This window comes from Labrus bergylta, chromosome 6 (genome assembly GCF_963930695.1).
Source record: "Labrus bergylta chromosome 6, fLabBer1.1, whole genome shotgun sequence".
Taxonomy (NCBI): domain Eukaryota; kingdom Metazoa; phylum Chordata; class Actinopteri; order Labriformes; family Labridae; genus Labrus; species Labrus bergylta.
This window is the reverse complement of record NC_089200.1, coordinates 32,709,376-32,730,354: the sequence shown is the minus strand read 5'-3', so window position 1 is coordinate 32,730,354 and position 20,979 is coordinate 32,709,376. Positions and strand designations below refer to the sequence as shown.

At 44.1% G+C, this 20,979-nt stretch overlaps 1 protein-coding gene across 4 annotated transcripts in view; it reads right to left on the bottom strand.

Moving 5' to 3' along the window:
• The window catches only part of eps15l1a (epidermal growth factor receptor pathway substrate 15-like 1a), a 56,513-nt gene that overhangs the window by 26,475 nt on the left and 9,059 nt on the right, over positions 1 to 20,979 (bottom strand). For 2 of the 4 annotated variants that reach the window (XM_065956247.1, XM_065956248.1), the window contains exons 4-17: positions 20,465 to 20,512; positions 16,004 to 16,099; positions 15,746 to 15,817; positions 15,164 to 15,289; positions 14,877 to 14,936; positions 13,674 to 13,916; positions 13,373 to 13,530; positions 12,338 to 12,494; positions 11,082 to 11,144; positions 8,982 to 9,067; positions 7,346 to 7,378; positions 4,934 to 5,006; positions 3,998 to 4,159; positions 2,324 to 2,521 (exon numbers count right to left, since the gene is read on the bottom strand). In XM_065956247.1, coding sequence (XP_065812319.1) covers positions 2,324 to 2,521; positions 3,998 to 4,159; positions 4,934 to 5,006; positions 7,346 to 7,378; positions 8,982 to 9,067; positions 11,082 to 11,144; positions 12,338 to 12,494; positions 13,373 to 13,530; positions 13,674 to 13,916; positions 14,877 to 14,936; positions 15,164 to 15,289; positions 15,746 to 15,817; positions 16,004 to 16,099; positions 20,465 to 20,512 — 1,575 coding nt within the window. The remainder of the gene's footprint in view (positions 1 to 2,323; positions 2,522 to 3,997; positions 4,160 to 4,933; positions 5,007 to 7,345; positions 7,379 to 8,981; positions 9,068 to 11,081; positions 11,145 to 12,337; positions 12,495 to 13,372; positions 13,531 to 13,673; positions 13,917 to 14,876; positions 14,937 to 15,163; positions 15,290 to 15,745; positions 15,818 to 16,003; positions 16,100 to 20,464; positions 20,513 to 20,979) is intronic. The other 2 variants (XM_065956249.1, XM_065956251.1) reach the window with 1 other exon arrangement.

Sequence of the window (20,979 nt, the reverse complement as noted above, 5' to 3'; positions counted from 1 at the left end):
TTCCAGTTTGGAGAAGAGGTGTTGCCTGCTTAGTGTTACTTCTTCCAGCTGGTACTTTAAGGCCATGGTCTGCTTGGCGGTCTTGATGTCCTTGCTGAAGGTGTCTTTCTGCATGACCTTAATCTTTTCCAGCAGGGCCTCTTTTTCAGATTGCAGAGTTTCTTGCTGCTTTGGTTCACTACAGGTTGTCTCCCGGAGTTTTTGTTTGAGCATCCTGATCTCCTGGTCACATTGGAGTCTCTCTTCTTGCTCCACCCTCAACCTTTCTTCTACCTCCTGGATCTTTGACTTGCTGATGGTGTATCTCTCCCGCTCTGCCTTGCTCAGATCTTTCTCCTGTTTCAGAAGAGCCTTCACTCCTTCCAGTTCTTTCCTGAGCTCTGCAACCACCTGCCATTGGGGTGGACGTCTCTGAGACAGTGAGCAATCAGGTCCATTCTGGGTCTGCCAGTGGTGCTGCCCGTAGGCCTCCTCCCTCCTTCGGTGGAAAGTCTGACCTTCTGGCTGAGTAGGACGCTGCTTGTTGTTGTTTTGCCGGCGGTTCCAGCGGTTGGCTCCTTGCATGGGGTATTTAAACTCCCCAGCTCCAACCTCCTCATCTCCCATCTCCTTCTCCATGATATCTCCCCAGCTCTGGGATTGTTCCATTGCTGTTCTTAGTTGAATCAGTGTCTTGGATGTTGAGTTGTTTGTTGTCTTTATAAAGACAATGTCTCAGATCAGATCTGTGAACTGTTGTAGTCTCTGAATCAATCCGTGAACTGTTGAGAGTCTGTGCTTTCTTGCCCTTTACTTGAGGTTGGATATGAAGATTCTAACTTCCTTTGAGGATCCAGAGTTCTAGAATTCCTTTGACTGATTTATTTTTTTCCAACATTCGGTTTCCATGACAACACAGCATCATTATAATCTTTGCCTGTTAACTAAAAAGAAACAAAATGGCTGCCCGAGCATTTAACATTCAACACAGGTCTTATGAAGTTTTTAAAGGCACAGTATGCAGATTCCACCACCAGGGGGCTCTCAATCAAAAACAATAACAAAAGATGACGTCGAGGCTAACGGGGAATCAGGGGAGTGATTCTCTCTGCCACCCACCCCGATGAAAACAACCTAGTTGAGCGTAGTCGTGATGACCAATGTATCACAGTATATTTTACATGATGTTTTTATCACAGCAGCACATACAGCAACAGTACAGCAGCTTTCAGTAGCAGCTAGCGCTTCCTTACATCATACAGCAGTCTTTGACGTAACATCCGGTGTTTCCACGTCATAAACATGTCATGTCGCATCAGTCTTTGTTACGGTCATTGCGGCCGCCACAAAGAAAAAGGCCGTTACAACTATGAAATGAAGGATAACTGTTCGCCCAACCTGAGGAAGCTGCAGGCCAAACGCGTTGTTCGCTCACAATTGAATAAAGTTATTTTTAGTGTGCCACAGAGTTTTGATTCATTTTTCATGGTACAGTATGTTCCTGCACCCATGCTCACCTGAGAACGTATAGGCTGTGCACGGGGTACCCTGTTGGCCATCTTCATATTACACCTTTGAGATTTGATTACTGACTTTTGGCAGAAATTTTGATCCCATTGGAGTCCATCAGAATCCAAGCTTACTAAAACAGCTGTTCTTTGTTGACCTGTTGTTTTTTAGCCACCTCTGAAGTTTGACGAGTATTTGATACTCAGTAGATAGATTATGGATATCACATAGGGGGTTTCCTCCCCTAAATGGGGGCATGCTGACATTTAATAGAGCATAGGACAGGATTTAGACCTTTGATAGACCCGGTGGCAGATTTTATGAAAGGTTTTATGATTACTAATTAGGTACATGGGACATTTGTCATGAAGTCAACATGACGATCACTGGAAGCAGCATGACTGGACATTATTACAAAGATCAACTCCTGAGACGCTGACCCTCCATGAGGACTCCTGACTGGAGGGGGGGCCACATGGTTGTCATAGGGGGGTAGTGGTATTGTATAGACTGCAGGTCACCAATGAATGTAAATGTGGTTCATTGAGGAGAATGTAATCCTTACCGAAAGAGTGAACAGACACTCAGACTACATCATGATCTAATCCCAATAAGTCTAATGTGTGGATACAGTATGCTGCTGTGGTGATGGGCAGTAAGAGCAACTGGAAGAAAAAACTAACCACAGCCTGAATGGAATCCACACCCACAAAGAGCTAAAGGTTATGTTGGAGTTCCTCTAGTGTCTCAGGGAAACCAAATCCTGACACTAAATAACGCAGTGCAATGGTGCCCTCTGTTGGCACATTTCAGACAAACACACCCTGTTTCCTACCTGGTTGATCTCATCCTGTGTTGCCTTCAGGGACTTGATGATGGTCTCCAGTTGTATCTTGCCGGCAGCCAGACTCTGCTCCAGCTGGTTTTCCTCCTGCTGCAGCCTGCCAAGGTCCGCCTTAGCCCTGGTCAGCTCTTCCTCCTGGCTCTGCAGGTCCGTCTCCTGGGAGTGAATCTGACTCTGGAGGGACGAGATCTGGAGGCCAAATAAGAGTGAAGAAAAAAGGATTGTAAGGTTAACGGAAGAACCATACTGGTCTGGTAGAAACAATATTTGATACCACAGCAACAAGAAGTCCAGTCTGTGTATCCAAAGTTGTGGAATTGTCTTGTTTTTAATTACCACTGAACACACCGTTAACAGTAATGAGCGACTACATCAGCATGGATTTACTTTAACAAATATTTATAGACCCATTCAAATATTCCCTCCAAGTCATCACATATACATACGCCATCAGTCAGGACCAAAAGAGAACACAGCACCCAGGTGATATCTCTGTGTCTCCTGTCTGAGAGCAGACACACAGTGCATGAAGCACATTCATGCAGAAGTTTGGCCATGTAAGGCCACCGAGCATTTCTTCTGAGCACCAGCGTGCAAATCTTCAAACTTTTCAGAAAGGTGCTGTTGACGGAGCCGCCTTTATCAAAATACGAGATATTCCTAGAATTTTTGCCATCTACTGATCGTGTCTTGTACTCACATCCTCTTCGCGCCGAGTCTGATCAGGAAAAAAACGATCTCAAATATAAAACATGCAGTAAAAAATAACGGAGCCGTGTCGGTCAAATAGCAGCTGTTGGCTTCAGACTGTTGGGAACGTGGGAAGTGCAGCTCTTGTCTTCTCAGCGCACAAACGCTCCATCAAGTGAACAATCAGCGCTTCTGTGTCCAAAAAAAACGCGAGGTGGACACGGGGCCTCAGACTTGTTGCATCAGTATCTAAAATAACACAATCTGTTTAATTCTACATATGTAGTGTTACTGATCTTTATCTGGTCACTTTTCTTTTGTTTCTGAATTTCAGCCGAGCGCGCTCATTTCTCTTTGAATGAGCTGAATAAACGCTTCATCAGGCGTTTCCGAGCGTACACTCAGCACTTTTCTGCCAGGAAAGACGCTGTGAACACGGGGCCTAGGTTTGTAACAGTCATTAAACATATCCAATCATATTCTGTTTCACTGTACTCACTCTCTATTGGCTCTCACATATTGCCGGTCAAAGGTGTGATATTTACGCTCCTGTTACATCTTGTTTGCAATGTGAGGTGGTGAAAGGTCGAGCTGGAACGATGCTGTGTGTGAGTGTGTCCGTGTGTGTTAGTGTGTGTGTATGCGTGTGCATGTATGATTGTTTGTGTATCTAAAGCTCCCGCTGTGTGTTTGCACGCCATGCCTCTCTCTCTTCTGTAACACATTATGAAACCTTCAGGGACATCAATATGATGCTGGTAATATTGCAGAAGGGTAATGTGTGTGATGTTACTCGACGACTACTGCTCTCTCTCTTTGCTTGCAGCAGATCACATGACTGACACTTTACAACATCTCATCTCTTTGTTACATTGTCCTCTGATGTAAGATCATTGTTTAAATTATTTGACAGCTGTAAAAAAAAAAAAAAAAAAACAAGCTGTACATTTCTGCAATTTGTTTCTCATTTCTCACCATCTGCGACTCTTCCTGGCACTTGATCCGCACTTCGTTCAGCATGTCCTCTAATTTATGTTTCTGTTGGTCCATCTCCTCCAGGCGGTCCTGGGCATCTTGTTTCTGAGCCTCCAGTTCCTGCAGACTGACCGTCTCTCTGTCCAGGTCACTCTGCATTTCCTGAGGAAGCGTTAAGGCAAAGAACGGCTTTCAGTTAAGCAAGACGTCCAACAAACAAATAAATGGACCATTGCACCAATTGGCCCTTTTAAAGGAGCAGTATGTAACTCTGACACCTAGTGTTTAAAAAGGGTACTGCAGTCTAAATTCTAAACATTGTAGAGAGCTGTCTCTCCCCCCCCCCGTCCTCTCTAGAGTAGATGCTCACACAGGTCACCATGTGGTGGACTCTGAAGCTTCAGTGTTTATCCAGCTCTGCATGGGTCTGTAAACCTTTCTGTGTTCTAACCTCTCTCCATTTTTCAAAAGCATCTCCAATATTGATCCTAGTTTGAGCACGTTTCTGCTCGTGGAGCTTATTAGAAACATGCAGAGGCTTTTTAGGTCGGGTACAATCACTTCTATCTGAACCACTTCTCTTGACCGCTTCCATCGCTGCAACACCTGTTGACCTGATAACTGCTCTCATATCTGACAAACCGAGGGCCATCCAAAACGGCCGTGTGGGGGGGTGTCTTAAAAGCGCCTACCTTCTCTGGTCCAAACAAATCCAGAGCATTCAGGAGCAGAATCTAAAGTTAGAAGGAGGACATACTGACTGCTGCATTGTTGTCAGAGAAGCCAGCACTTCAACATAGCATGTTTCCTTAATGTCTGATCATATAGTAAGATACCTTTATCATTTCACTCTCTACACATCTCACTGATTGGACCTTTAAGTAGAACAAGGTAATCCAAAGCATGATCTTCTACCCCTCAGAGGTTTGTCCTCACCTGCACCTCAGCACTCTTGTGTCTGATGGCCTCCTCTGTCTCCCTGATGTCTTGTTCCAGTGTGTACTTCTCCCTGATGTAAAAAAAAGACAAAATGTATGCAAACAATGCTGGACAGAAACACAGTCAGTAAAAAAATACTAAACCACTGGCCCCCTGCTGTATACACACAAAATTATGTAACATGACACTGAACAGGGATTCAAATCCATAATGTCAAAATATCATTAAACACAGGTCCATGGATGCTTTTTGCTTCTGATTGTCATTTGCACACAACTTCATGCACACAGACACACACAGGGGCCGGCCTGACCACTGGAAGCAGTTTTGGGCTCAATGTTTTGCACAAGGAAGCTCTTCCATCAGGCTCTGTTATGCCTGGCTGTCAATGTAAGGCCCCGTGTGCACCAGGCGTTTTTTCATCAGGCTGAAAAGCTCTTGGATGAAACGCTTGTGCACTGAGAATTTAAACAGGTGCTATAGACCAACACTGCTCTGTTTCTTTTAATTTTATGAGCATCAAACGGAGGATGTTTGTCCTCCTACTTTGTCTGGACACGAAGCGGGGAGGGATGTGGGCACAGAACACGATCTGTAGGAGATTAAATATGAGGAATATCGTACATTTTCAAAAAGAGCGCTGATGACTTCAACTGCACCCTTCTGAGAAGCACTCGGAGCGGATGCTCAAAAGAAAAAAGGCAGAGCTCTCAGAATCTAAGAATCTCTAAGAATAGAATCTCTAAAGAAAGAGACTGGCGCTCAGAAAACACCCCAGGTGGACACAGGGCCGTGATGTCACAGAGCAGTAAAGGCTGGGTGAAGTCTGAGTTACTAACAGAGGTGAAACAGCGTCACTGTAAAGGGCGGAGCCAGGAAGACAAAACAGTGATGTGTGTGTGTGTGTGTGTGTGTGTGTGTGTGTGTGTGTGTGTGTGTGTGTGTGTGTGTGTGTGTGTGTGTGTGTGAGGCTGAGGCTATCATTTAATGCTTCTGTAATGCTGTCATGCAGTGAGAATCATTCACTGGGAAACCCGTCTCATGCCTCTGTGGGGTTCAATGTCAAAGTAAGAAGACAGACCATCAACAATGATAGAATCCTTTGTTGGGGATTTCATGCCAACCCTGTGATCAGTGGACAACACACTCTTTCTCCTGACCCTCACAGCTTATATTGTGCACTGTGGTCTGATGTTGAAATGCATTTTAAATCTATTATTCAAAGAACTGATGAATAACTTGTTTGTGTGAATGATTCCAAAGAGCTGATAAATACAGGAGCAGTGTTTCATCTCCACAGAAATGTATTCTATGGGAACAAAATACAAAGTTGATCATGTGACTAAAGCAACACATTTGTTTTTTCAGCTGAGTTCAGTTTTTAAAACACAACTCAATGGAAGGGTCGTCATTTTTCCAGTCTGGTGTTTAAATATAGAAAACAATCAGCGTTAAAGGTGACATATCCTCCTCCTCTTCTTCAGTTTAAATAAGTCTCAGAGCTCCTCAAAACATGTGTGTGAAGTTTCTTGTTCTAAATCCACTCTGATCCTGTATTTGATCATGTCTATAAACCCCTCTATTTCAGCCCTGCTCAGAACAGGCTGTTTCTGTGTCTGTACCTTTAAATATGTAAATGAGCTGTGTCTGACCACGCCCCCTTCTCTGGAAGGGCTTGGGTGTCTCACTCGTTCTCGCTCCATCTCCTATGGTTTACGGTGAGAAGGCAGACTCAGAGGGCAGAACAAACACCTAGCTGTGGGAGTGTCACCCACCTGGGGGAGGGGCTACTGCCCTTTGTGATGTCATGAAGGGAAAATCTCCAAACAGCCTGTTTGAGCACACATTTTCTGAAAAGTGGAGCAGGCAGGAGACGGAGAGGATGGACTTTTCTCATCATTGGGGGCTTTGTAGACAGACTAGAGACACATGTTAGAGTTAGAGAAACATGGTGAAGAGGATTTTAGAGAATATGTGACCTTTAAAGATTCTCTTCCTTTTCGTTTGTTCTGTTCTTGATAAGAGGAATATCATAATTGAGAGTCTTTACTTGCAGAACAGTGGATGAAATAGTGACAAAAAGTACAACATTGGCCCTTAAAGACATATCTATGGGGATAGATTTGTCAAACAAAGACAGCTGAAGCCTCAAATCTGCTTCAGACGGATGTATTTATTTTTTCAAAAATCATTTCTCCCTCGTCAGTTGGAGTGAATTTTCTTTTGGGAACTAATTTCTTCAAAGGAGGAATGTCTGAGCAGAATCTGCTTCATTGTTAAAATGAGCACATTAATCTTTGTTCAATAAAAACCTGATCAATTGATAACAGAGCCACTACTCCTCTGAGTGTGTCACAGAGGATTTGACAACATAACAGTCCAAAGGTATTTGGTAGCTGGTGTGTTTACCTGAGAATATTCCACTGGGTAAAGGCAAGAGTGCTGACGCAGCATGAAGAATAAGTGGTGAACAAACAAAAATTTGATAAAATACACACATCAAAGGAAGAGTGGACAGTTGGCTGGGCTGGTGAATGAGTGCGTTAATGGATAGAAACAGAAAGAAAGTAGGAGGATGAGAGAGATGAATGGTAAAGCTTGTCCACGTCTGGCTCATGTTTCCTTTGTGTGCATTTTATCACAAAGAAACGACCGACTACGGCTGTTTGAAGGTTAGCCGTGAGCTGCTGTTCTTTTTGAATCTGTGAGAGGTGTAGCCTTTCATGTCTTTAATGTATCTTCAATTCTTTGAGCTCACATCACTGCTTTGTTTTGTGCACATTAACACATTGTGCCCATCAAAAACGCGTACCATGGGGCAACAAATAAAAACGTGTGATGTCGAGGACTTTCAACAGACATAACAACAACAAAACGCTGGACTTCAAATTAAAACTCTCCTGAAAATATCTCGGCTCTCCTTTCCTATTTTGGAGAACTTGATGTAAATAACTGAGATGCTGTAGAGTTAAATTAAATCTGTCTTTTCTTTTTACTGCGTGAGTGTGACTGATGAATCAAAGGGAGGCAGAGAATCAGTGTCAGCTTTCAACATTAAGCTAGGTCGGTTTGAGTGGAGGTGGTCGCTAAACACTAAACATAAATTTAAAAAAATCTATTTCCCAAAACAAAAGAGTTCTCTCAGCTGCAGGTAACAACCTGTTCACTTTGAGAATGTGATCTCTCTAAAGACGTTTTCACATCTTCACTCCTGATAATATCTAGATCCTATCAGAAGGACTGCTCCGGATATTCTCCTGATCTGGTTGTTCACATGGTATGAATTCTCCTGATTATATCCTGCTGCGTTCTCACATCAGATCACTCTGACTTTCTGCAGAAGAAATACGAGGAGGCTGGAGGAGAAACTCCAGGTGAAGAGAGAAACATTCAGCTGGTTGTGTTCACATATGACGCTCCTCCTGCAGATATCTGCAGTTTTTCAGGAGTTCTCTGTGAGTGTGAAAGCACGATGTTGGTGCTGGAGACGAACCAGACGTTTTACAGTATGTGAGCAAAAGATCTGTTTTAGCGTTTCTCTCCCTGAATGATCCCGCTATCCTATTGGTCCACAGAGGCTCCGCCTAACCACCATTTTTATGGTGACATTCTGAGCAGGAAACTTAAATTTCAGAGAAAGCAGAGCACAAAGAGGGTCACACAGGTCAGGACATGAGGTGGTCTGTGTTATGAATACAGAACACTATGAGATGATGTAATGAATCAGAGAGGGAGCTGATGTTAGAGGATAACTGGCTGTTGTGGAGTGACTGAAAGGGCTTTGACACATCGTCGAGAACATTCATCATAGAGACAACAGTCACTTACAGAGAAATAAAAAATAAGACTTCAGACTACAACCTGTCATTGTGAAGTAATAATGAAAACTAAAACATTTGCAAAAGGCAACAAATGGCCACCGCTGCTGCTCTAAATGTAGAATTAAGAAGATGAATTTGAACTAAAGCAAATATATCACTATCAGCTGTTTACACTGTCAGTTCTCTGTAGTTATTCAGGAGCTGTGGGTGTCATCGATTGTTACCTCTGCAACTGAGCAATCTCCTGACTGATGTCATCCAACTCCTTGATGCCAGTGAACTCCCCGGAGCCGACCGAACTGGAGCTGTCCTGTAGAGTGAGGACAGGTGGACAGAGAGAGGAGGAGGGGACAAAGACAAAACAAAGACAACAGGTTGACAAAGTAAACTTTATTTAAACAACGATGTGGGATGATGAAATGATTCCAACTGAGCCATGGTAGAGCAGGCTGAAGGAAGGAGAAGAGAGGAGAGGAGAGGAGAGGAGAGGAGAGGAGAGGAGAGGAGAGGAGAGGAGAGGAGAGGAGAGGAGAGGAGCCAGCACTCAATAAGAGGAGCAGCACAGAGGTGGAATCAGTAGGTGGGGGTCTGGGTCAATCACCAACATGTGGGGGGAGTTTCACCACCACTGACAAACTGCCAAAGAGTGGGAAGATTCAGGACTGTTAGAAGTTAATTTGATCACTTCAACTCAGGTAGCTCCCTCGGAGAATACAAAAAGTGTCTACCAGCGTTTACAGGCTACTCCAAGAGAGTGTCCACTAGGGGGGCTGTCGTCTTTTCAACAAAACCCCACTTCAACCGAATCTAAAAAATGGCACTGTAATGTCGTCTCCCCCCCCTACACGCGTGCACATGATCACAGCACAGACCAAAACTGGATGGAGTGCAGCTCTCTTGATTGAACATGACCTGCAGACAACAACACCCGTTTAGAGCGCACGTTCCTGCTACACAAATATTTGTGGGTTTGTAGCAACCTGTGTCTCTCCTCTGAAGCAGTGTGCTGCTCAGTCTCCGTCTTGTTATTCTCCTGCATCACGTTCCCGTACTGTCTTTATCTACTGAGGTCAAGAGGGCATGCAATGGTCAGGTAACACTGAGAGCGCCCTCTGCTGGATCTAACTGATAACTTCTTCAGACGGCCTGATGTGCAGGTAGACTGTTTATTTTGAATTCAAACGGCTCATTACAGTTCAAATGTGAACTTTCTCCCCAGATTCAAATAAAAGTTAGAGATCTAGAATATGAACTGACAGCTCGAGTGTCCACCTGGCATTTCTGAAGCGCCTGGATGAAGCATTTGTGCGCTGAGAATAAAAGTGCTGCACGTGCGTCTTGTCTCTATGACAACAGCCTTTCAAAAACGGCCGCTGCATGACCAGCACTGATCGGTTGCTTTTACTGTATGTTTTCAATGTGTGACTCGTTTCTCTCCTTCACTATGAGCATCAAACGGAGGACACTGGACACGGAGCGAGGAGGATGTGGGTACAGCGCAAGATCAGTAGGAGACAAAAATATGGGGAATATCGTTTATTTTGAAAAAGAGTGCAGTTGACGACAACAGCGCCCTTCTGAGAAGTTAAAAGATTTTCGACTCAAAGTGCTCGAAGCGGCCGCACAAAAAAGGCGAAGCAACCGGAAAAAAAATATGCTAGGTGCTGCAAGCCTGCTGCACGGTTTCTCCTGACAGTCGCCTGCTGCTGCAAACGCTCTCTACTCATTGAAGAAAAAAACCCTAAGTAGACCTAACATGCTCATCCTGTATTAAACTGTAATAGAAGTCACATGCATTGGAAGAAGAAAGCCTGCTTTAAGTCTGATTGATTGATTTATATCTGGGCCTAATACACCTTCTACCTTTAGATACCTAAATAAATAAATATATAAAACATAAAACCAGTCTCCAGTCTCCCCCTAAGATCAATCTTGAATCTCCCCTTGGATCAGTTGTCAGGGTGAGGTGATGTCACTGCATTGTATTGGTATGAAACGTCTTGTAAATGCTTTCCAGTAATCGGCCCAACAGCCAGCCACTGAAAGCATTTTGAGGTTCTGTAGGTCCATGTTACCTACCCACAGCTTGAACATTATAGCCTGAGAGAAGAGGGAGAGGGGAGAGGTAGAACATCAGCAGTAAAGAGAGAACAGCGGGTCGTAAATGTCTTTCACATAGCCGTGTTACCTCTCCTCCAATTCCCCTTTTCCATCTCTATGTGTGCAACATTTTCAAGTTATCAACCAACAAAACAAGCAGACTGGAGAAGTGCTAAAGAAAGGTAGCAGAAAGCAGAAGAAGAGACGGAGAATTATAGACTCACCCGTCTCATCTCAGACAGAGCAGCCATCTCTGATCCTACAGGGGTCATGTATCCTGACATGCTCTGTAGCCACACAGAGAAGCAGGAAGTTAACAGCAGTCATGATGAAATACAGCCATCACATGACAAACATTGTTTACAAACATTTCTATTGACTCCTCCTTTAAGGTGTGATGTCTGAACAGGCAGCTGAAGTTTAACTCCACATATGTACACTTCACTTTAAACCTAGTACTTCCTATTGCATTGATATAATTCTTGATCAGTGTCTCCACATGCTGTGAATGATGCAATCCACAGAGTTAACCTGCAAGAATTCATCATCCTGGAGAAAGTGGTAGCTAATCAGCTGTGTGACTTTCTCCATGACAACAGTTTATTTGAGGAGTTTCAAAGGTCAGGATTTAGAGTCCACCATAGCACTAACACTGCACTAGTTAGAGTTACAAACGATCTACTTCTAGCCTCAGACAGGGGACTTCTGTCTGTGCTCATCTTGTTAGATCTTAGTGCTGCTTTTGACACCATTGACCATCAGATCCGACTATACAGACTAGAACATTTGCTTCGAATTACAGGGACTGCTTTAAGTTGGTTTGAATCCTACTCAGACCGATCTCAATTTGTACATGTTAATGATGAGTCCTCTATGCACACCAAAGTTTGCCATGGAGTCCCACAAGGTTCAGTGCTTGGACCAATTCTCTTTACATTATATATGCTTCCTCTGGGAAATATTATGAGGAAACACTCCATACAGTTTCATTGTTATGCAGATGATACTCAGCTTTATGCATCAATGAAGCCCGATGGCACCAGTCAGTTATGTAAGCTAGAAACGTGCCTTAAGGACGTTAGGACCTGGATGACCAGAAACATATGACATCATATTACTGCATGTATCTATCTGTAAATCTCAGTCACTAACCAGGTGTGAACAGCTAAATGTTACGAGCTTTACAGTTACGATCAGACACACACCCCCCCCTTCTCTTTCTCTCGTTAGTTTATGAAGAAGTGGTGGCATCGTATGCTTGATTTCACACATATCGCAATGTGACTATTGTACATGTGCACATTGCAATTACGATGGCAAAACAACAAGGTCCTTTAAGTTTATGGTCAAGTGTCCACCAGAGGATTAATGGACCACCCTCAGCACCCCCTGAGACCCAGATTTAATGAGATCACTCTGTTATAGTAAACATCTGCTGTGTGTGTGTGTGTGTGTGTGTCTGTGTCTGAGTGGAACCTACTGGTACAGGTGTGCCTCTCTCTGAGGGGGGCATCATGTCAGCAGAAAGGGCCTGAGGAGGGTCGATGCCCTTGCTAACTTTCTGCTGGATGAGATACATGGCGAGGGCAAACTGCTCTCTGGTCAGCTTGCCTATCTGCCTCGTGTCTGACAGCGCCCTGCAGAGAAACATTCAGTTAATCACATCGAACCAAAGGACAAAGACAACATACTATTCTGTGTTTCCCACAGTGCTGTACCTGGGGTGGTGGGGGTTGATTGAAAGTATTGCAAGAAATACATTACCCTATTTATGTTGTGTTTGGTTATACATTAAAGGTCACATATTAAACAGAATCGACTTCCCCATGTTTCTCTAACACTAACATGTGTCTCTACTCTGTCTACAAACCCCCCAATGATGAGAAAAGTCCATCCTCTCCACCTTCTGCCTGCTCCACTTTTCAGAAAATGTGTGCTCAAACAGGCCGTTTGGAGATTTTCCCATCATGACATCACAAAGGGCAGTAACCCCTCCCCCAGATGGGTGACACTCCCACAGCTAGGTGTTTGTTCTGAACCTCTGAGTCTGCCTTCTCACCGTAAACAATAGGACATGGAGCGAGAAAGCCCGAGTACACCCAAGCTCTTCCAGAGAGGGGGCGTGGTCAGACACAGCTCATTCACATATTTAAAGGTAGAGACACAGAAACAGCCTGTTCTGAGCAGGGCTGAAATAGAGGGGTTTATAGACATGATCAAATACAGGATCAGAGTGGATTTAGAACAAGAAACTTCACACACATGTTTTGAGGAGCTCTGAGACTTATTTAAACTGAAGAAGAGGAGGAGGATATGTGACCTTTAACTTCATTGTTAATCTTTAACCTATATCAGTGTTTGTTCACAAATGGCTTTAATTTACTCATATTTACCCAAGGCTTAAAGCAAGAGCAGAGTACACCTGTTAAACCTGCCCAGGTGACGTCTATGTGTGCGAAACACTGCATACATCTAAACTGTCATGATATCACTGAGAGCGCAGCTGATGCCTTACCATATATGGGCGAGCATATTCTGGGAAAGTCCAGACTGCATAAAGATGTCCTTTACTTCATGTCCGCTCACAAAACCATCCAGATCAGCGTCGGTCTTCAGGAATATGTCATCATAGCGACCTCTGTCCGACACTGGGACCACCCAGGACAGTGAATGCTGAAACGGAGAGAAGTAGTTGTAGTTTCTTACTTCATCAAATAAAATAAATATAAAGAAATGAATAAACAGAAGTCAATGAACTTGGTGTGCAACATGTCATGTGGTCATTATTTCATCATTCATCAGCACTGGTGTATTACCTGTCCAGACTTGAGGGTGTGTTTGGGTGACAGGCTGCCGGTGCTGTTGAGGGAGTTCATGCTGCCGTGTGATGGCGTGGAGCGCAGCGAGTCTTTTGGAGGAGGAGGGCTGGCGGGAAGGCCCGGCACGGAGCTGGCCACAGAGCCCAGACTCTTCTTCCTCTTAGATGGAGGAACGAGGGAGGAGGGTAGGAGGGTAGGAACCGGCTCCTTCTCCAACGCCCGATACACGAGGTGCATGGCCTGCAGACAGACATCCTGCTTTCAGAACACACTCACTGTCTATATGTACAGCTTATAATACACTAAAGGGAGTAAAGGGCGCTACAGGAAGGAGTTCTTAAACCAGGAAGGCAGTTAGCATTTTAGCGCCATGGGGTAATTTTTTTTTTTAATGGGTTGGTGGTTAGACGACTGAAATAAGGTGGTTAAAACGAGCATAGGAGATGTAAGCATTTTGTTGTGAATAACCACCTTTCTTTTTTTTCAGCTTTAAATATTTATATTTTATTATTTAGTTCAAGGATAAATTAACTGAATAAAAAATACTAAAAAAAATGAAAAACATATGTCCTGTCTCATCTGAATACGTGGGGATATTGTCTGTTGTTTTCTTTTTTCTTTTTTTTTATCAATTTTTTAAAAGAAATGTACAAAGAAATTTCATCAAAAATTACAACTGTTTTCCTCTTTACCTCCCCCCACCCCCTAGAGCACATACATGTATAAAAGTGCATATGTGAAAACATCAGGATGAATAACCCCCCACTTCACGTGATAAAGGCAGTTGCTAACGAGTGGCTAAATGAAACTACAGTACGCTTGTCTGGGACATTTGACGCCATTGTCACGAGGTCTCCTGTAGGTTAAGGTGTAGATCAGGTTAACAAACAACTTATTAGGCTACGGTTTGGCTAGCTGGTTCAAACTGATAGTTAGCTTGTGGGAGACGTCCTGAGGCACAGTGGTGGTGACGTTGAAGCCGTGCAACCACAGTGTAGTTCGCTTGTAGCATAACGTTAGCTTTATACTTCTGGAGAACGCTTCAAACATCATAAAATAGTTTTTCTAAATCCTGAGCTCCGGTGGTGCGTCGTGAACGTTTCAGTCGTACATTGTGAGCTGACACTCCACCATCGCTTTTCTACAATAGTACAGTGAATGCCGACCTTAACGCATCATAAGAATGAAGATAACACTCACCACAGCAAACTCATCTCTGTCCAGGTGGCCATCTTTATCTATGTCACTCAGATCCCACACCTGGCAGCATGAAGACAAACATGATGAGGCCATTCAGCATTATTTAAGGAGACACAGTCACAGAGCCATTTTTCTTTCCATGAATCAAATTAGTAAAAACATTTTACATGAACAACAGTTCTACCAGCCTCTGTGGCATTCACACTACTTCATATGTAGAAGTTTAACCTTCTGTTATGTAACCAGCTCGCCTTGTTTAGGTAGACTTTAGGAAAAGCCAAACGTACCTTCCCTAGGACGTCCAGAGGTAGCTTGGAGTTGATGAGTACTGGTTTGACCTTCTCTCCTGACAGCAGGCCGTTCACCGGAGCCAAACTTTCAAAAATCCCATCAAACTTTCCCTTCTCCTCCGGCTGCAACGGAAAACACACACCAGTTATTATGTGAAGATAGACTGGCGGAGCCGTACTCCGGCTTCTAACCTCAGAGAAGAACAAAAGATTCAAAATAAACGCTTTTAAAGTAATACACATTATCTTTGAAAAACTCTACTCAAAAACTCAAAGCTCTACTCATACACATTCATACTCCACATGGGGTTAAGTGTCTTTCCCAAGGACAAATCGGGTGGTTGCAGGAGCTGGGGATCAAACCCTGACTATCCAGTTGAGATAAGACCGACTCCACCACTAAGCCACAGCCGTCTTTACAAAATGTTTTTGACAAGAACTTTAAGAATGATTTCAAAGGTCAACATGAAAAGCTTCTGTATCGCAATCTTTAATCCACTGTGTGTGTGTGTGTGTGTGTGTGTGTGTGTGTGTGTGTGTGTGTGTGTGTGTGTGTGTGTGTGTTTTGTTCAAACACACCCTGACAGCCCAGTGTAGCTCGCTGGGGACTGAGGCTGTGCTGCTGCTTATAGACGGACTGCTGGTGTCCTTCTGAAATCAGACAGAGATAGCTGTTAGAGTCAAGTCGACATGGTGACATCATCATGCGTTCACTGGATTGAACTCATTCAGAGCTTCTGATACAAAACATGAACATGCTTTATTTACAAAATGATAAACTGTAAGTTTTATGGATATGATGCACTGATTTAAGTGTACGGATGATGTCATACTCACAAACTTGGGGGGAGGGACAGGGAGGTGAAGGCTGGATAGACTGACTTCCTGACCACTCTGAGCGCATGCTACCAGCCGCAGAGCTACGTAAAACCCCTGAGAGAGAGGGAGAGGGAGAGAGAGGGAGAGAGGGGGAGAGAGAGAGAGAGGGAGAGAGGGGGAGAGAGAGAGGGAAAAAGAGAGAGAGGGAGAGAGGGGGAGAGAGAGAGAGAGAGAGAGAGAGAGAGGGAGAGAGGGGGAGAGAGAGGGAAAAAGAGAGAGAGGGAGAGAGAGAGAGAGAGGGAGGGGGGGACAGAGGGAGAGGGAGAGAGAGAGAGAGAGAGAGAGGGAGGGACAGAGGGAGAGGGAGAGAGAGAGAGAGAGGGGAGAGAGAGAGAGAGAGGGAGAGAGGGAGAGAGGGGGAGAGAGAGAGAGACAGAGGGGGAGAGAGGGGAGAGAGAGAGAGAGAGAGGGAAAAGAGAGAGAGGGAGAGAGAGAGAGGGGGGAGAGAGAGAGGGGGGAGAGAGGGGAGAGAGAGAGAGAGAGGGAAAAGAGAGAGAGGGAGAGAGAGAGAGGGGGAGAGAGAGAGAGGGGGGGGAGAGAGAGAGAGGGGGGAGAGAGAGAGAGGGAGAGAGAGAGGGGGGGAGAGAGAGAGAGGGAGAGAGAGAGGGAGAGAGAGGGAGACAGAGAGAGAGAGGGAGAGAGGGAGAGAGAGAGAGAGAGAGGGAGAGAGAGGGAGACACAGAGACAGGGAGAGAGGGGGAGAGGGGAGAGAGGGAGAGACACAGAGAGAGGGAGAGAGGGAGAGAGAGAGACAGAGAGAGAGAGGGAGAGAGAGAGAGAGACAGAGAGAGACAGAGAGAGAGAGGGAGAGAGGGAGAGAGAGGGAGAGAGAGAGACAGAGAGAGAGAGAGGGAGAGAGAGAAAGAGAGAGGGGAGAGAGCGAAAGAGAGAGAGAGGGAGAGAGAGAGGGGGAGAGAGAGGGAGAGAGAGAAAGAGAGAGAGGGAGAGAGAGAAAGAGAGAGAGGGGGAGACAGAGAGAGAGGGGGAGAGAGAGAGAGAGGGAGAGAGAGAGGGGGGAGAGAGAGAAAGAGAGAGAGGGAGAGAGGGAGAGAGAGAGACAGAGAGAGAAAGAGAGAGGGGGAGAGAGAGAGAGGGAGAGAGAGAGGGAGGGGTAGAGAGAGAGGGAAAAAAGATAGAGAGAGAGAGAGGGAGGGAGAGAGAGGAGAGAGGGGGAGAGATAGAGAGAGAGACAGAGAGAGAGAGGGAGGGAGCGAGCGAAAGAGAGAGAGAGGAGAGAGGGGGGAGAGAGAGAGAGGGAGAGAGAGAAAGAGAGAGAGAGGGAGACAGAGAGAGAGAGGGGAGAGAGAGAGAGGGGAGAGAGAGAGAGAGAGGGGGAGAGAGAGAGAGAGGGAGAGAGAGAGAGAGAGAGGAGAGAGAGAAAGAGAGAGGGGGAGAGAGAGATAGAGGGAGAGAGAGAGAGGGGGGAGAGAAAGAGAGAGAGACAGAGACAGAGAGAGAGAGAGAGAGCTCATCACATGTTACCCATCAAGGCGTCCTCGTTCTCAACCTCATAACAACAAGAATTATCTTTATCATCAGAGAAGAGAGAATGAAACATTTGCCTGTTATGTTGGCATTTATTTTGTGTTTAGTTGAGCTACGTGTGCTAATGTTTGATCATTCTGAGGTATGTATTTTGGTTCTTGCTGCACGGTTGTTCCTGGTTTGAGTCCCCGTCTGCCGGGAGTCTCTCTGTGAGGAGGTTCCTGGTTTGAATCCCCGTCCGTCAGGAGTCTCTCTGTGTGGAGTCTACATGTTCTCCATGTGTGGGTTCTCTCCTGGTACTCCGTCTTCCTCCCACAGTCCAAAGACATGCTCGTTAGGTTAACTGCTGACTCTAAATTGTCTGTAGGTGTGAATGTGAGTGTGGCTGGTTGTCTGTGTAACATATTAACCTGAAATCAACCCAAAACTCACAGGACATGAATGAAAACCCCCACTCTTCCTGTTTACTGATAACAAAAGCCATTCATGTGATTAACTGTGAAAGACACTTTACATCAGAATGTGAAGAACAGGACGTCATAAAAAACAATAAGCCTTTAATCCAAGTTGGCGAACCAGACCACTTGGGTACGTGCGAACGAATCTCTGAACAAACAATCCCAGGAAGACAGCCGTCTGCCGAGTTAATCAACACGGCAGGGGAGGCCTTTGATGTGATCTGGACTATCTCAAACAGATTTAATAGCTTTTAGACCCATTAAACAAAGTGCCTTAACCAACATAATCCATTTCTGTTATAAAAGAATTTTGGTTCAATCCCTGAATCGGATATAGGTATCCATGACATCGAGACTAACACTTTCATGCAAGTTAGATTCCGCTACGACCATTTATGACGAACTTAGATATTGGAAAACTAAATCACATTACCTGATGAACTCTACGTGAATCTTACGTGGAGCACTACTGCCCCCTAGTGGCAGGAGCGCTGTACCGACCTGAGTTTCAGGACGGAGGAAGTACGATAGTTACTATGTGATTTTGTCCTAGTTATAAATTCAGTATTGTAAGATATGATTCTATACCCTTCATATTATATTAATGTGTTTTGTTTTGAATGTTGAATGGTATAATGCTGATTTCATTTCCATACAGGCGGAAATCGTCTAACTGTCTTCAGGTTAATAATCAGGAAATAATCCTACATACGAATATTGACATGGTGATGTTCATATGATCAAAGTTCTTATTTATGCTCTTAATAAGTAAAGAACTCGGAGTGGATTAAATTAAAAGTTAAACATCAGAGGCGGGTTAGATATTAGGCCCCGCCCCCTCATAAAGTCATCCCCAGGGATAAAGTAGCTTGTCTCTCAGGAGCTTGCGCTTTTTTCTCTCTTGTCATTTTTTTTTCTTCTTGTAAATTTCTCTTGAAAACTCTTTCTTCACCCTCTTAGACGTCTCTTGTTAATTCTTTTCTCGAACCACCTTGTTTCTTCAAGATTTGCCGACGCGAAACTCTTTGAATTTAAGTCCGGATTCGCAGGACCTGCAGAACTCGAATCCAACTTAAACCAACCCTGATTCTTCACACACGCATTCTAAGGCTTTTTCCTACAGCCTAAGATTGAGCGCTGCTTTCTTTTCTTTTTTAAGTATTGAGCGCTGCTTTCTTTTCTTTTTTAAGTATTGCTCATTCATCTCCCAGAACATTATTTTCTCTGTCCTCACCCTTGACTACAAGTGACCATTCAAGTCAAGTGAGAACCAACGAGCGTCAATCCTGGCGAACGTTAATTAAGACTCTTTGAGCCGCTGAGAGAAGGACCCCCGGACAACCGCTTGGACCGCTGTGTTTTTCTTCAAACCCATCTCATTGTCAACTCCAACCAGACCTGCTACGGCGGTTATCGTGGGCCACCGGCATTCCTGATCCGAAAGAACTCAACGGGAAGTCTTGGTACCACTCGGCAGAGTTCAATTGAACACTACGCATAAGTAAGGAAGTGTTCTGATTATGAGATTGGGGTGTTGAGTCAAGCTTGTGGTGTCCGAATCAAAGCCTCAGAGTCAACTTCATCAAATTTATTAAGTTCCCTTTTTATTTTTATTTCTCAAAATCCCACTTCGTTAAATCCCTCAAACAATATAGTTAAACTCCAAACTTGATATAAGGATCTTACCATGACAATCTAAACCATTCAATTTTATTGTTTTTCAAGTTATATCACTGTCGTAATTATACTGATATCACCTTTGCATTTCCTTTAAATTCTTCTGTTCATCATTTTTCTTTATTAAACTTTCATATAAACTTTCAGTACTTTGTCTGTGTAATTTTATGGTTTTCACTGCTTGAGAATTCATCCCAATGATAGGAGACAGATTTATAGATTCATTAATTACTACAAGTAATATTAGTAATATTGTTAAGAAAGTAATCCTTTCTTAACAAGGATGGTGCCCCGAGTTATATTAAATATTAAAAGTAGATACGCTACATCTGTTTCTATATGTCAGCCCTGTGATTGGCTGGTGAACAGTCCAAGGTGTAACCCCGCCTCCAGCCTCCCATGATGGTATTTTGTTTGCACTTTGACACTAATGAAACTTTACTTATGTTTGATATTATTCATGCCACATTATTACTCTGGGTTTCAGGTTTCTCATTTCTCTCTCTTTGGGGAAAAGAACCGCCTCCATAAATATCCATCACTGCCTCTGCAGTCTTCAGAAGCCTGTGTCACATGACTGTTTCCCATTGGTGGATGGAGATACACACATCGCTGTTCATCATCATCAGGAGAATTAAAGACCTTAAAATAGTTACAGTTACCTTCTAGAGCGAGAGCTGCAGCTGACACTAAAGCACATCACATACCCTGCTGAGCATCGCTCTAACATTGTGATTGGATTCATTGAATGATTAAAACATTAACAAAGACATTAAGAGGTCATGTGACTGCTCCTTACTTGTTTGTCCAGGAAGCCTTTGCCATCAGGATCTGCCAAATCCCAGATCTGAAACACAGGACAAAAAAGAAATACCCAGTTAAAGACTTCACTTTCTGATCCGGTGTGTTTTTATCGGCTGTATAAAATGTTGTCCGAGTGACCACATGAAAATCCTGCTGACAAAGACGGAGGCGGGACTTGGTCTTGCTCTTCATGTCTTCTCAGACAAAAAGGAGTAAATGTGGTATTTCCCCACTCCCTCAAGCTATAACCTCAAAGCTTTCAGTCTCATAGATGTCATAACGTCTTCAGCTAGCTGAATGACACAGTAGTGAACAGGTTAATGGGAAACTGAAGAAAGTCCTGGCAGTATGCGGGTCAAGTTGTCATTCCCAGAAAATAAGACTTAAGTGATATCGATCAGCCAGCAGTGTTTGTCAGCAGAGAGAGGACACAGAGGATAAAAACCTCAATCTGACTTTATATATTTTTAGATTCTTTACTTTTTAACTGAGCAATACACTTTATCTGCT